General features: G+C 42.7%; 1 protein-coding gene across 1 annotated transcript in view; it reads right to left on the bottom strand.

The window, feature by feature from the left end:
- Nucleotides 1–17,015, bottom strand: part of F13A1 (coagulation factor XIII A chain) — a 59,168-nt gene extending 42,153 nt beyond the window's left edge. The window contains exons 1-3 of the mRNA XM_077790781.1: nt 16,918–17,015; nt 15,833–15,986; nt 10,099–10,287 (exon numbers count right to left, since the gene is read on the bottom strand). Coding sequence (XP_077646907.1) covers nt 10,099–10,287; nt 15,833–15,980 — 337 coding nt within the window. The 5' untranslated portion in view covers nt 15,981–15,986; nt 16,918–17,015. The remainder of the gene's footprint in view (nt 1–10,098; nt 10,288–15,832; nt 15,987–16,917) is intronic.
- Between the last annotated feature and the right edge of the window lie 245 nt (nt 17,016–17,260).

Genomic DNA, 17,260 nt, shown 5'->3' with positions numbered 1-17,260 from the left:
GATACTTCAAATATAAACCATCAAAAGAAAGCCAGTGTAGAGAGAAGAACCTATAGAGGTAACAGATATAGGAGCTGAACGCATTCTTGTTCTTTGTAGTGCAACTGTGTATGACCCAGCTTGCCTCTACAGTTGATATTTTGCTTCTAGTTTTGACATAATCTTGTTCTAAAAAAAGCAGTCCACGCAAACAAAGCAGCAGAGCAAACCAAGCAGTTGAACTGATATCCTTGAAAACCGCTAACAAATGCTACTTTATAAATACCTCCTGTACCTCCTTCAGAAAGGTGGGAGGGGGAAGAGATTACTATTTTAACATGGTTAGGAACTGACATCCCTGTCTTTGCTGGAAGCTGCATGTTGGTGTAGGAGCCTGTTGGGGACAGGAGAAGCTGTGCTCTGGCAGCAAGTTTGCACCACCATGTCTGTGTATGCCACGTGTACATACATGGGAGACTGCAGAATCACTTCCCAGAAAATCTGCCTACAGGAACAAGATAGGATCTCAAAGAAGCCACAAAAACTTTTCAAGATATCCTTATGGGACCACTGTCACTGGCACTTCATAAGCAGGTTTGGCAAAGAACCAAGCCTCTGGTATTCTCACTTTTTCTGAAAACTCAAAACCCCATTTTCCCTTCCAAGCAAGGAAAGCCACAAGACACCCTAATATACCTTTTGCTTGACAGGGCAGCAGCTGTAGTTGCTGTTGAAGGAGTATGCAAGGTTCTTTCAGCCCAGAGCCCCACACAGCTGGTCCCACAAAGTAAGAGAAGTCACTGCATTATCTTGCTCACTCATGAGGAGAAGGTGCTCTGGGGCACCGAGGATGCTTTACATCCCTGCAGACATAGCAGATATGCCAAGGACAGATATCCTAGAAGTCAGGATACTTTGCAGGTGTTATAAATAGTAAATACAAGAGAACACTGTTTGCTCCTGATAATCATGATTTGGTGCTTCCTTATGGTTACATAAATCCTGAACCCACAAGGAAGTTTGGGAAGATGGGCAGAGCCTTCAAGAGCACAGTGAGCAATTTCCAATGTTTTCTTTGAAGAGGGGACAGGTTCTCTAATCTTCTGAAATAGAATAAAACCAAACCAAACCAAACCAAAAACCAAACCAAACAAAATGCAACTGGAAGATTAAGGGGTGTAAATGAAAGAGTAAGGGAATTGTTACTTCTGTCAGGAGCTTGTGGAGATGAATTGTAAACACACATCTGGACACCTGTCAGCATTAGTCACACTACTCTCTTATGCACACATCTGTTGTCTTGATACTAGAGTGCTATAAAGCTGACTAACTTTGGCATTGCATGCTAAGGTTGCTGGCCAAATAATTCTTACATAGCCTCAGTACTATGTTTATCAACTCTCTAGGGAAGTCCTATCAGGATGGCTTGGCATCTTGACCTTTATCTACATCTTGAGCACACATTTCTGGCTGCAGTGGAAAGGTAGAGCCAGCTTTGGCTCATAGTTGAGATATCTGCAATGTTGGCCCTTCCTCAGAAGGAGAACATGGAGCGGTGATTTCATTCTCTGGCTGAGTCTCTCAGGAAGAAGATTCAATACTATCCAAAGACTCATTACAAAAAGCCTGTGAATGTCTGGCAGTGCACCCTCTGAAGGGTCTCTGATGCTAACCCTACCCAGAGAGAGGCAGGAGGCAGTTTGAGTGCATGTCAGGACTGGGACATGTAGACAAGATAAACTCTTTTTATGCTGACAGGAGGGTGCTGACATTATGCCAGCAGCATTAGCTGGCTCAGGATCTCTCCAGCTCTGATTTGCACCATGAGCTGGCAGGCTCAACCATGCTCCACAGCCAGTTCTTTGTGGTTGCCTCACTCCCCAGTGTTCATGTTTGCTCTGGGTGTAGGAGGCCCTGGCCCTCACATGAGGACATTTCACAGCCAATTGCTCTGTGGCAGACAAAGTCGTTTCATGACATCACCCTGTTGGGATGTCCCTGTCTGCTCACTCTAACAGCACACATGGAAATGAGAAAAACCAACCTGTGAATTCAGAAAGTCTGGAGATTCCTGCACTGGGTGATTTTTTTTTTTTATAGGCACCTTCAAAGATATCCTGTACTGAATAGAAGCTATTGACTGTCCTGCCTTTGAAGCAGGAGAGGACAGGAGGGAACTCTCAGTGACCCCCTTTCTCAGGCCTCCAACTCTCTGCATTTCAGTGCTCGGTCCTGAGCCACAATGCTGCCAGAAGACATTAATTTTTACAGAAACCTCCCTTGTACAGAACATTTAATGGCACAAACAAATATATTTCCCCTGATGCACAATGCACAGGTCTGCAATCCTTTGATACTTCTTTCTTATCCTTTCTTATTCCACCCTGGTTTCTGTAGCTAACCAAGCCAGGGTCCTAAAACTCTTTCTCACTTCATTTGCAGTTCAGGTCAACTCTACACTTCTTGGGGTTTCCTGGCACCCAGGAAAAGAGGAGGAAAGTAGCTGCTGTCACTATTAAAGGAGTTCATAAGATAAATTAAAAAACATTAGTAAAGATCTACATGGCAAAAGGCACCATGACTGCAGTGTGTGTGGATGTGGGCATGCATGGGATGTCCCCTGTCACACACAGACACTTTACAGGGGCAAAGAGCAAAGTGCAGCATTTTTTTACGGCTTGCCAAAATCTATTTATGTAGCAGCAAAATAATGAGCCATCAAACCAGAGAACTGTGGCCACACACATGCATTCAAAGTAATTTATTTTCAACATATGCCTTTCCTCCCTAGCATGTCAGCTCTGGGCCCATCAGGCATAGAGGAAAGCTGTGTTAAATTCTGGATAAAGCTGCCACACCAGAGAGGGATTTACAGCAACAGAGAGAGGGTGAGAGATAGGTACAGTGAGTTCAGCTGTCAAAACATGAGCAGTCCTCCTCCAGTTATCCAATTCTGCCGCTGTTCTTTACAAGTGACTAACAGGAACCAGGGCTTGCTTGGTTCAATTCTCCTCCTTCTCCTTCTCAATCCTGTCCTTGGAAGCTTCTGACTACATGTAGTTTTGCTTTCCCCTTGATCCCCAGTGGGCAAGGGATTGTCCACACTGCTCTGTGTGTGTCTGTGTGTGTGTGTGCATTAAACAGCTCATAAATGCCAGGGCTGAATTAGTGCTGTGCTGTTGGCACAGACACCGGAGGGACCAGCAGGTGCTCTTGGATAGGTCCCACACAACTAAGCTTTACTTCCAGCAGTGAGGAGGGAAAGTTTGGTAGCACAGAGATTAGAGATCTAGTGAGCTTCACAGGACATTTCCTTCCTGATGGAAGTGGGATACCTCAGAAGAGAAGGAGGTGAACAAAGCTGTATCTCAGTCACCTTTGTCTTTTTAGGAACCCTCTTTGGAAGATTGGCTTTTCAAGGAGTCAAATTACGTCTCCCTTTGGAATATATATTGCACAGAGTAATTAACAATTTTCCTATAAGTTCATTTGTTTTATCTACATACACTCTTTCATAAAAAGGATGAAAAAAAATCTATTTCAACACTATCCGTGGAAGTATAATAACTGTGATATATTGATAAGTAAGTTTGAGATGGAAGTCACCAGTACAGCAGAGTTAAACCTCTTGATAGCCAGCAGCCTCGGAGATAGGTGTTAGCATATGGGATTTATAACACAAAACACAGAGTAAAACAAATTAGAAAGTAATGGAAGAGGTGCTACAATAAAATTCCAAACAATCAAAAGAAGCAAGAAGAAAATATTTTTTGTTAAAAGCAGTAGTCTCTAAATCTCTAACATCTCATCTAGGTTCCTAGTACCCTCAAATTCCATTGCCTTCAGAAGTGCTATATACAAACTTGAAAATGCAGTAAAACGCAAATATCTTGAAATAAGTTTTGCTCATGGCTCCAGTTATGAATCCTTAACATCTGGCCACTCTGTCCCAGCAGTGAATGTTTCTAGAACTTTACAATTGTAAAACACACACCAGAGCCATGCACCTTAGCTAATAAAACAACTAAAAAATACAGCCAGATTTTATGTGCCACTTGATGCTGCCGAAGCAGTGCAAAAGTCAGGCTAATAAAGATTGCTTTGCATGAAACACTGCATTCACAGACCACCTCAAGGGACTCCCTCCTTGCTACTCCTCTGGAGCCCAGCTGGGAATTCCAGAGGGGAGGAAAAGAATACCCCAATGCCTTTGTTCAGAAATTGGAGAGGTTTGTTTTTTGCTAAGAGCTGGCAAACAGGTCTCCTGTCTGCTGGGAGGCAATCTCCAGGAAATATGTTCTGCTGCTAGCAAATTATTTTTTCTGTCACAAAATGAGACTCCAAGTTTAGACCGTCATGTGTTTTTGTATCTCTTCTCAATTTTTTTGTACTTCTTTGTGAAACAAGGACCTAATAAACTCGCAATGCTGAGTAACCTACCAACATAGTGTGTCCTCTAGACCAGTTAGTTCTCTTGATAGTGCCAAGGAATCTCCTAAAACATGAAGATCCATAGTTTTTCAAAGAGAAATTTTTTACCCAGAGTAAGAATTCAGCTCAACATCCCATCCGTAGGCTGGGGATGGGATCTCATGTTCCAGCACCTCTGTTTGTCACAATATGTCCTGCCCCAGAGCTGCGGAGGAGGACAGGTGACAGCTGAGGTAGCAATACTTCCCACTAAGGCAGAATTATTGCCTGACCTCAATAATCCTGTAATCTTTCCTGGGCCAACTCTGCTGTGAAAACAGGGAAAGGTAGTGGACACTGTAGGACAGAATGAAGAGCTCCATTGACTTGGGTGTGCATATCCTGAACTGGACCTCTAGTTATTTAGTTAAACTCAGCTATTCCTCTAAGTGGGAATTTGGTATCACCTAAACAAGCCATATGGGATCAGCTCTAATATCTTTATATTCTTAGCTTCTTTGATGTGTTTATAACTATCCCTCTGGAACTGGCTTGGGAAGGCTGTGGGAAAAGGAGCAGTAAGTCTCCCCTCTGATCTCAGGCCAGAAGCCAATGATTTATAGAAGCCTGAGGAGAACATATGGACGGGTGCGTGGGTATCCACACATGTACACATGTGGAAAGGTGATAGTAGCCTGGGGGACTGGAATTTATGGTCGTTCCAGAAGTGCATCAATGAATAAAACGTTCATAATAACATTTAGGGCTAGACCAATATATACGGATTTATGAAGCCATTTAAGGAAAACACAAATAGACAGCAATTTATGAGGATGTGGGGAAATACATCATTAGAGTCAGGATGCACCATATAAACTCATCAACCCCTCAAGGATTTACAGTCATGTAGTGGAAACTACTACTAAAAGCAAGATTGAAGGCTCTATGAGCCCATCTCATCATTCATCTTCTTTTCAGAGAAATCCCTGCCAGTGCAGCAGTGGAAACTTTGCAGCATCCACACCAAATTGGCTGTCCCAGGTGTGGGAGCTATGTTCAGCCAGGCTAAGCTTTACATTGTGGAAAATAAAGAGGCACACACAATATCCCTATCACCACAAAGGCAGGAGTCAGGACAGATCAAGATGGGTGAGGGAGTCCATTGACTCCTCTGGGTTCACTGAGGCTCCAAACAAACTCGAATTAATCCCACTATGGGGAATAAGATGTAAGCACAGCATCTGCACTTCTCTTGTGGCTTTTTCATCACAACCCCAGACCAATAAAACAATTATCACCCAAGAGGTGATGCTCACCTTTCCTCTTGTAAAAGCCAGGAAGTAGGCAGAAACGAAGAAAATATGTGGTGACAGAGCAGCTCTCAAACCATAGGTACTGTGGCAGGGCTGAGGTCCAGCACAAGAACTGGAATTACACCTAATTACTCTTTATAAGTGGATATTTTTCCATGTGGATTTTTTGGCACATTCATTGTGTTCCATGCTTTGGCAGGCAACTATGGTCCTAATTTAATAAAGGATTATGTGCAAAACTGAATTATAATAATTCACATATTAGCATTTAATTCAATTTCACCAGGGATGACTCTACAGAAAACAGTCTGTTAAAGCATGAACAACTTTAGTCATAAGGAACTATCATAGAAGAATGTCTGTAAAAGTGACTTTCAAGAGATTGGGGTGAACTATTTATATATTCATGTATATATATATATATATATATATATATATATATATATATATATATATATATATACATATTTACACACACACACACACACACAAACATATGTATATTTGTTTATACAATTTAACCCATTAATTTTGTGAAAATGGCATTTAAATGGACTGTGGATTAAAAAGGATTGTAATTAAAGATTGTTCTCTGAGTGTTTCAGATCTTGTTTCATATGACAGAAGAAGTATTTGTCCCAGGTACCCTTGATTCATTATCAATTAGAAGGATTAAGCAGTCTCTACTTGCTTTACTTGCTTCATTAATCATCTTTTTAATGATGTAAAAGAAGAAAAAATAGGAGTGAAAAAAAAAGCAAAAGGAAAGTAAATTTTAGGGAATAACGGAAATAGAATAGTTCTGTGCACACCCACAGGACCAATCCATTAAAATTGTCACATTTTTCAGGATCAAAATTAGTCTTTAATGGATAAAAATTCTGTGATGGATTAATGTCAACTTGGGGAACTTTCTCAGAGCTGGGAACTAATAACTTCTGAATAGCTTTGTAGACACTGTTGTACAAACAGCCTCCACTGCAGGCACAGCCCTGCAAAAGGAGACTTCAAGTTTTCCCAGCTCCAACTGAATTCCCTGGGAGTCAAGGCCAGCCATCCCTAACTTTGTACCTTTTGAGAATAGAACCTTGAACCACTCAAAATATTCTGCAGTTCAGGACAGCCTGGTCCATATAGTATGGGGAAACATCCACACTGTTGGAACTACTCAAAACCTGCTCATAGGGAAAGACCCAGAGATGCTGGAGAAGCTGGACCTGCTTTGACCAAGGGCCCTTGACCAAGACCTCCAGAGGCCCATCCAATAGAGGTTATTCTGTTTAATAATTCTGCTGCACCATTTGAAATCTACTGCTCAGGCACACAGAGTGCTCCTTGGAAAGGTCATCCTACAGCAGCCTGCCAATATTTCTGTGTGTCCATCATTTTAATCTCCCAAACTTAGCACATTCCTAGGAGGTATACTCCTTTCAGAACAAAAAGTTTCTCTGAGCTGAAGCTGCCTCTGCTGCAGGGCTGTTGTCTGAGCCACTCCCTAGGGATAGCTTCTGCCTGACAGTACCAAAGGGCACGATTCACCTTCCCTGCCTTGGATGTTCTTAAAGCCAGAGTCTGGACTATGAGAGAGAGTCAAGAGAGGAAGAAAAAAAAAATCCAGAAGAGAGTTCATTCCAGTTTAAGACAGCAGGGTTAAACTCTGCTTGGAGGTGCCTGCCTCACTCCCTTGCTCACAGGCGGAGGTGCCTGCCTCACTCCCTTGCTCACAGGCAGCCTGGGCAAGAGCTTTTTGTCTGGGTTCTGCTGTTCAGGCAGCACGAGAGGTGAGAGCCAGCTCTTCAGGAAGATAAACTGAAAAAAACTGGATGAAAATGGCCACAGCACCTTCTGACAAAAGGTTTGACAGCATAGCACTGAGACATTCAGCAGCCAGTTGTCTTTCCTAAGTAAGAAATTTTCCCTTCTCAGCATTAAACATTGGACTCGATTCTAAAAGAAGAAGTGGCAAGAGTCAAGCATATAATTTCTGAATTTTCCTTCTCTGGTGTGGACTGTTTTTGTTTTGCTTCCTGTTGCTAGCCTCTGAGAACAAATATACTGCATTTTCACCACATGTTCTCAAAGAGAAACATTTGCAGAGTGCTGAGTGTTGACTAGTTCCCAGAAGAGGAGCTTGAACACCTCCCAGTTGAATCTCTGTGAGCTGAAGTCCTTGCAACATGAGGGCAGTGGTGCTCACAGAAGCAAAGAAAAAACAGGGGAGGGCAATAGCATTGAATACCATCTTGCATCTGCAGCCAGTTGTCAGCCACCATGTGTGGACACCCATTCCATGTCACAGGAAGGACAGCAATAGTGAAGAAGATGGAGGGGAATTCCACCACACACTCGGGGCTAACTCCAAAGGAATAATTCAGAGCTGTGTTTATTGCAGAGACTCCCCTGGCTCAGGCTGTATTAACCCCCATTCCTACCATGGCTGAAGATGAGAGTACTTTTTATCCATACTTAGAGATTCAAGGGACAAACCATGGATGGATGTGTTAGGAAAGAGCAACAGAAAAATAAGTGAATGTGTCTCTTAAGTGGATTGTGCAATGTCAAAAGAAGTGTTAATTTTCTTCTTCCAATATAGGATATCTGATTAAAACAAATGCAAACTGCACAGAGTACAATAAAAAACAAATGTTCCATTTTCCACATCTTCTTGATACAGCTGTTTGTTTTAAACATATAAAGATTAAGGGAACAATATTGAATTTAATTAAATCCCAAAAGAACTAATGATATTTATGCATATTAAATTTTTAAAGGCACTTGTGGCTGTTCAGCCAATCGTTCACTGGACTGTCATAACATGCCTCCCAACCCTAATTTAAATTAGAAAGAAGAGAACCATGGAAGAAAATGTACAGACAGTAACATTTTCACTGCACATATGTTTAAGAGATAAACACCCATCTAGCTTTAGAAGGCAACAAATCTAATAAATGGCCACATCATCATAATTCAATGATGGAAAAGACTCAGTGTCACAAATTTCAGATCTGCATCTCACAGGAAAGTAAATTAAAACATCAATTATAACCTAGTTTAAAGATTGTATAAGGGGAACATTGATGTCTTTACATAGAAACTCCCAAATCAATCAAGATGAAGCTGGGTGTTTCCCAGAGCTGTGCTGTAGGGACCAGAATTTGTGGGGGCCATCTTTGGAACATAGCAGGAAACCCTTTAGCTTCTCTCCTTTTCGAGTGAGGTTATGCCTTTCTCTAGTCTTGTGCCTTCAGTGAGTCAACAGGTATCTTAGGACCTGGGTCTCTGAAGAAGACTTCTCAGTGAGAGGAAAAAAGCTTTATTTCTCTTTTGACAATAAATTAAGAAAGTCTCTGATATAGTCCTGAGTAAGTCTCTCAGCACTGGTGAAGCCACACCTCAAATCCTGTGCTCATTTCTGGACCACTCACTACAACAAAAACATTGAGGTGCTGGAGCATGTCCCGACAAGAGCAACAGAGCTGGGGAAGAGTCTGGAACATAAGTCCAGTGAGGAGTGGCTGAGGGAGCTGGGGATGTTTAGCCTGAAGAAAAGGAGGCTCAAAGGAAGCATTATCAGTCTCTGCAGCTGCCTGAAAGGAGGATGTAGCAAGGAGGGGACTGGTCCCTTCTCATGGGTGACAAGCAATAGAACAAGAGAAAATAGCCTCTATTTGTACTAGGGGAGGTTTAGATTGGATATTGGGAAAAATCTCTTCACTGAAAGGGTAGGCATGCACTGGAACAGGCTGCCCAGGGAAGTGTTCCAGCCACCAGCGCTACTTGGGTACATAGTTTGGTGGTAAACATGGCAGTGCTAGGCTAACATGTAAACTCAATAGTCTTAGAGGTCTTTTATAACCTTAGTGATTCTATGATTCTGTTTTTGGTCCAAAATTACAGTTGCTGAACTTTATCTCTTGTTACTAAGTCGTTTGTAAATGCAGGCTGAAAAGATTCTTCCATGCAGTGTAACTTCCCCTCTTTATGCAATCAATATTTTGATATCGCAGTTCATACAGTCACCTCTCCTACCTCAAACAACAGACTCCTCCTCCCCCCAACATCTCCTAAACACTAACAAAAGAGGTTTCCTGTTCCACCTTCAGCATTGCCATACAGCATTAACCAGACGTAGGTTTGAAAGCTCAAAAAAGTACAGCCTCTTACAAAACAAAAATCCCCAGATTTTGCTCCTTTTTCTCTCACATGAAGTTCTGGTGATTTTCCAAGAAAGGATTCAAACCCTGTTTAGAAAAACACTTCCTTGCCTATGGCTAAGCCTGTTTTTATGGTTTATCAATCATAACAGGAAAAGACCCAGCCATTAAGTTCTGCTGTTTTCCTGTTTATGAGAGACTATTGCTTTGCTGATAAGACACAGCCTTTGTCAGGCACTTACCCATCAAAAACTCCAGCCAGAATTGGTCTGACTCTGGCTTGTAGGGTCGGTTGAAGTCAATCTGGATCTGGAATGCCTGTCCCCGACGCACTATCAGCTTGGGGTTGTAGTATTTGTCAGTGTGGTGCTCCTGCTTGTTGATCTCATGAGGCTCCTTGAACATATAAATATCCACAACACTCAGGTAATCTGCAGAGACACATAAATGAGAAGAGGAGGAAGGAGTCAGTGTGCTGAAATGTCAATATTGGTATCAACATAATTAGAGGGCCTGCCCTCCCCTTCTCCAGGGAAGGATCACCATGCAACAGGAACATGCTGGATCTGTCTGAGGCTTACATGCTCCTGGCTGAGAAGAGATTTATGGGCAGACATTTCTCTGTCTACCTGCCATTTTTACAGAGGCCAAAAGGCTTCTTGTGCATGGTGAGAGCAACCACAGAAAGAGCAGGTTGCTAAGTATTGGAAGCTGAATGACCTCAAGGAGAGTCTAGACTCATCTTTCCATTGGCATTGGCTTTCTGCAAGTCTGGGCCTTGCTGTCACAAGAGCAATCAGTGGGACTTTGATGGCTGAGGCTTTGTGTCTCCCTTCTTGCAGCCCCCCATTTGTAAAATGCAAATTCACAGGGACTTTGTTACACTTAAATACGTTGTATGCAAAATGCTACCAGTACTGAGAGCTGAAGAGCCTGCGAGGCAGTTAATGATCCTGCATTCAGCTGAGAGCTAGAATTGTCTGTATTAGATAAGGTTTGGGTGTACTGCATGTGTCTTGTCTCAGCTTCTCAGTACACCTCCACTGCTATTAGTGTCTCCTTATGAAAACTAAATATAACATTACAGCATATAATTACAGCATAGAGTTACAGGCAAGCAGCAGTAGGTATCTATAACATGCACAAAGCTTTGCTCCCTTCAAATTCAGGCTGTCTAAAGAGTTATAGCAAACTATAAGTAGTTTGTTCGGTAAATGACCAGTGTGGGGTGGCACTGGGATAGCCACAGGCATTTGCAGTCGCCATAAGCTACATGACTGTACCACACCATAAATCTGCACAATAGGAGTCAATAATAGTGTGAGAAGTCACACTATGAGAAACCACATGAAAATGAACTGGATGTTGTTCTTTAGCCTGCATGCTTAGGCACATAATCGTGAAACCTCTGCCAGGAGGAGCGGGGCGATTACTACTCACCACCAGGAGAGAGACAGCAGAGTAAAGATAGATTTGCAGCTCTCAGCTTGTCTTTCCAGGTGCTGACAGTTCAAAACAAGCTAATTCCTGCATTTTATACTTAGAGAGACAGAGCCAAACTCATGCCTGGCAAAAAGAGCTGTACATTTACAGCAGCTGGTGGAGCTGTGTGTATTTGTGATGGTGGCTAATTTGGCCTTCTACTAAGCACATTGTGGGCAAGAATGACATGCTCAGTAAATAAGTTGGACATTCAAGTCATTGAAGGCTGAATGTGGCCCCTTTCACAGAAGCTCAGCACAATTGTTTAATTTGTCAGTTCTGGACAGGCAGCAGAGCCCTGCAGGCAGCACCTTCCCTGGACGGGAAGCATGGTCAGCATGGTCCTTCTCCTGCTCCAGCCTGGGCTCTGGGCAACAGCTAATGAGAGACAGGGGAATAATGGCAATGGGAGTAGGTCTCACTCCTGCTTGCATTATTCCTCAGATCCCTATCCATGTCCTTTAGGAAACAGAAGGAAAGTAATATGCCTGAGGACACAGCATGATAAAGAACCTTTCATGGAAAAGCCATGCATAACTGAACCCAAAACCATCTGCCTCCTGCTAACCCTAATCTGCAAAAAGGGTAGAATACTCTGTTCAGTCCTAAGTCAGGCTTAGAGTCCCATGACAACGTTATTGTTATTCTCTGCTCAATTCACCAGCCTTCTGGAGTAACTTCTGTAAAAACCCCCTGGCTTTAGCACTGGCTGAAGTTATAGAGATGTCTGTATGAAACATTTTGCTCAGAAATCATTCTTATTGCCCCTCTGTGAAGTAGGGCATGTCTTCACCTCCCTCCTTGCAAAACTTACCAATGCTCTTTCAAAAATGCTGACAAAACTCGCAATTGAATTACACCAGGCAGGAATTTTCAGTACAGGGATGAAGCAGGGACATGGGAGAATCTCTCCCCTTATATCTTTCAAACCCATCTGGGCTGAAAGTACTACATGTAAATGCTATGTATTTTGGGGTTTTGTGAGGAGTGAAACTATCAATAAGAAACTGGCTCAGCTTCTCCCTCATTCCAAGAAGGCATAAAAAAGAGCTGAGGGTTTATTTTGTTGTCATCTCCTGTTTTGCAATAAAAGGCAATAGTGACCCCACCTTTCCTCTGCATACTAGCCCCTTCAAGTGCAAAGCTAAGCCATCCTGGGCTTTCAGTTCAGCATTTGCTTCATTATATCACAGGACTTTACATGGCTCCTGTCAGAACACAGCCATACACATCTGCAAAAAACACAATTAATTTTTGGCCTCAGTGTTAAAATGTACATTAAGCTTGCCAAATGAAGATAACCCATGGCTGAGCCTGTGCTAATTACAGTAATGGTAATTACAAAGAGCAAAACATGAGCAGGGTAATGGGATGTGCCAAGACCAGCACCAGGGTGTGATCCAAAGGAAAGTTCCAGGCGATGCTCAGCTGTGAGGGACAGGTGACAAGTCAAGACCACCTCTGAGGTCAAGTCCACTTGAGGGTTTGCCTGTAGGCTGGTCTGTTGTTCAGTGCAAGTAGGTTTGCTGCATGAGTGGCAGCAGTGTGATGCTTTCTTAAAGTGTAATGTTAAGCTTTCAGGGCAATAAATGAGCACAAGTTTGAGCAGTTTTTCAAATAGCCTTCAAACATCATGTTTCCTCAGACAACCAGAGACGAAGGGCTTTGGAGTACTACAAAAAATGGCGTGAATTTCCAAAGGAAGTGCCCATCGCTCCGCTAGAAGGGGAAGCACAAACACCTGGCGACTCCCCGTACTGTGCAAGGGAGAGTGGGATGACAGGGCTGTGTCCTCCCACCAAGCCCACTCACGACACACTGTGCTGAGATGAGCTGGCCGGGACGAGTCGGGGGGAGGACACGGCACAGGGATGATCCCAGAGACACAGGCTTCCTGCTGAAGGAGCGCTCCGTGCCCGTCATGAGCATCTCGTCCCGCAGCTGCGCCGCCCGGGCTGGAGGCGCAGCCGGCCCTGGCCGCCCTGCTCGCCCCGGCTGTGATGCAGCAGACCCGAAGTGGGTGTCAGCAGAGAGCTAGGCAAGCACAGGGTCTTACCTCATCCGAGAGTAGTAGCTAAAATAGGTCAAGTGAATCACACCCTAAAAATGCCTGTTTCTCTCTGTTGGCTGTCAAGGGAAACGAGGGTGACTAGCTCAGCTGTAGACTCCTACACTGCATGGATCAAGGGCAGAATTCAGTTAAATTTAGGCATCTAAATGATGTGAGCTTGGTATGTAATGTAACTTATTATGGCCAGCTGATGGCTGGTTGCTGCAGACAGTGGAGCTGAGAGAAGGGTACAGATCACCATGGAACTGACATCCAGTGACTCTCTGGACAGCCTGTCCCCTCACCTCCACTCACTGGATGGCTCTGTGGTGACTGCAATCTGACTGACACAGGTGAAGACACAGGTGTTTAGATGTTTATATCAGGTGTCCAAAGGCTAGAAAACACCTCCGTTTGTAACAGCAGAAATAAAAGCATTTGCATGCTTTTTTTTTCAGTGTGTTATCACAACGAAATCTGGGAACCACCACAGAAAAATCTGGACATCCCAGAAATGTAGGGGTGTGCAGGAGAAAGAGAAGGTGTCACAAGCTGCTCTCTACCAGTATGTTCTCACACTCTAGAGCCTCATCACACTGTGATGCTCCTGCTCTGCCCATGGACAATCATTTTATCCCTCAAGCACAACACTGAGAGTGCTCCAGGGCAAACTCAACTCCTGAATGTCAGGTCAAGCTCCATGGGGCAATAAACCTTTAATGAGCTCTGACAGATGACTTAAGCACCTGCCCCAAACAGTATGTCCAGAGACCATGCTTGTATCAACTGGTACCACAGGCTTAGATCACAGCTGATGTGCACCAAAACAAAAATGCTGCTACAGTCCCTTCAGGTGATCCTTCAGGTCACCCCTTGCATATTTTTGCTACAAGCATCGGAGAGAATTGCACAGCAGAGGTGATCCAGCTGTACAAAGAGTTTTGCTGTTATGCACATATTTATTTTTCAGCCATACCAGTCCCATAGCCAGGTTTACACAATGGCCACACAAACTCTTGCTTTGGACAAGGGATATATTGGGCTCCTGCCTCAACTCACTTGACCCAACATTCCTAAGTTTCCACTGCATTTCTGAAATGCAGGAGGCTGCCGCCCACAAGCACCACACTTCATTCAGAGCTTGATGTGAAGCACATCAAAAAGCAACAGGAATCTTTCTCTTGGTACTGGTGGGCTTTAGCTACAGGCTGCATTCCTTCTAAGGTATCCCACAGTAATACATCTCCAGTTTCTGTGAGTGTGTTGAGTTTGAAACAGTGTCTAGCTGGGACCTGCACTGCATTGCATTTGACAATTTAAACGCACATACTTGCCCCAGAGCCACAGGGTTGTCAGAATGGGTTCAAGCAAAATTTCTGCAGTCTTAACATGCCAGTTGGTTTGCTCAGGCATTTTTTTTAAAATAAAAGCTTTGAAAAGAAATGTGTGTCTATTAGGATGGGGGTAGGGAGGGGTGTGTGAGGAGGGGAATGTGGTTAAGGCACATGATTAGGATTACAGAAATAATTCTTTGCAACTTGTCACTTAAAATCTCTTTGCCTGTTTCCCAATGTGTGAAATTCAGTAATTAATTCTTGTCCACATTTATTAAGCACTCCTTCAATTCTGGATGAAAAGTCCCCTATGAGCATTAAGTAGTATTCCATCCAGCTACCCTGAGCTTCCACGTTCAACAAGTTCTACTTGTTCAATTCAAATAGGCAAAAAATTTAACATAATTTCATTATTGAGTCATTCAGAATTTAATCCTGTTTTCTTATAAACCAGATCTTACATATTTTTTATTTCTGGTTGTCTCCAAAGAGCTAACACTGGGAACATACTTTGATTTTTCTTTTCTCTACCATGATATTGTTTTGTTTTCCCAGCCAAATGATTGAAACATTTTTCACAGGAGAATAAATAATCATATGGGTATTCCCTTTCATCTCATGTTATTTTTTGTGAGTGAGCTGAACATATATAGCAAAAGTTTTCCCTGCCAGATAACATTTTGCAGCAGTTTCACAGGCAGATTAGGGCCATATAAATGAGACAGCCATTAAGAGAACAGACTCCTTCTGTCCCTTCACTCCAATGTTGCCACAGCCATGCCTGAAGCCAGTAGATTCTTAAAGTGACTCTGTCATTGTGATCAAACTGGAAAAACCCATTCTTGCCTTTTTTTAATCAGTCAACAAGTTTTAACAGTTCAAGATGATAACTGGTCACTCAGCTTCTTTACTCCTCACTTTCCATACCCATAACCCATGCTAACACTTTTATACACACAGGTGGTTTCAGTAAGTTTTCCCATGAACAGCAAGAAAAGCTGTCTGAACTGGAAAGATGTAAGGAAAAAGCAGTTTGGATTTAGCTCACAGACCTGTGCTAAGAGTATGGAAGATGCAAAAATAGACTTATGGCTTAATTGTACACTGTACCTCTAGGATTAAATCCTCGAGGTATCAATCCAAAAGCTTCCATCTCAGGAACCTCATTTTCTTCATCATTGGAGTAGTTGAGTGGGATGGCTCTTCTCCCATTCAAAAGATGTTTATTCTCCACGTTGGTGCTTGTTGTTTCAGACATCCTGTGCTAAAAAAATTGTAATAGCATGAAAGAAAGAGCACAAGGAAAAAGCAAACATGAGCTCACATGGAACGTGCAAGATGGGAGAAGCCAAAAGCAATGTGGGGTGCCAGTGAGCTACACATTTTTAGACTTACATAAATAAAACCTAAGAGGCAGAAAACATCAGTCTAATGATAAGTACAGCTCTCTAAGGATTGGAAGGCATTTTGTGTTCATCAAAACACATGAATAAGAGAAGAAGGAGGGGGCGGGAGAAGGAGAGGGAAGTCTAACACAGAAGTATTTGCCTTGGAGAAGCAGGGCACTAAAAACATTAGGAAGTTTCAGGTAAAAGAACTAGAAAATCTTTCACTCTCTCATCCTCCATAAAAGCATTATTGAATCCAAAATAGCAAATTATATTTTCAGAAAGTGCATCGCATACTACCTCTCCCTAATAAAAATGACATTATAAGTCATACTGCAATCAAGCCAAATATTACAGCCTACAACAGTCTGTGGATGATAAGTGGAGAATTGTATTTTTATCCTCAGGCACACAAACACCCAAATATCTACAGGACTAACTCCTGCACCCAGACAATCCACTTTCGAGAAAAAGAGGGGGAGGGGGGAAAAGAAAGGGGGGTAAAGGGGAAAAAAAAAGAAAAGAAAAAAGCACTTATCCACTTATTTCTCTCACACTAACATCCTTAAGGGAAATCTTAGATGTAGGCCGATGAGAGACTTCTTCTTGAGCTACTCAAAACTGCTTTCACATCTATTTCAGTGTAAGCATGTAGCAGTGAAAAAAGCCATGCAACCCTTCTAAGAAAATATTAATGACTGAGAAGAAAACTTCTTTGCAAATCCCCTAAAAACAGCTATTTAAAATGTAGCAATTATTTAATAGAAGTAAGTTCTAAAATGAAGCTTCTTTAGTTATCAAGGGTACCTTCTTTTCAGATAGTCTTTTTCTTTTCTTCTCCCTTGCAGAATTTCTGCAGTGCAATAGAAGCAGGGAAAATGTTTGGGGCTTTTAAGTAACCTCTGTATATCCTCCTCCTTCCTGTTGCAATAGCACAATGCTGAAAGGGTTGCCAAGCCCTCCAGTGCCACCTCGGAGGATATGCCACCACAGCTGGCATGTCTTTTCCTCTTCTCTTTTCTCCCTGCCTTTCTTACCTAACTCTGCTCATCAAGAGCATTTCAGGGTGTTTGTGGTAGGGAAACAACTTGGCCATTGCATTTTCAGTCCTTTTTGAGACAAGTAGGAGTGCTTATGGTACAAAAACATA

Source organism: Lonchura striata, chromosome 1 (genome assembly GCF_046129695.1).
Source record: "Lonchura striata isolate bLonStr1 chromosome 1, bLonStr1.mat, whole genome shotgun sequence".
Lineage (NCBI taxonomy): Eukaryota > Metazoa > Chordata > Aves > Passeriformes > Estrildidae > Lonchura > Lonchura striata.
Note: the sequence above shows the minus strand (reverse complement) of the source record. Positions and strands in the feature narration are given on the sequence as shown.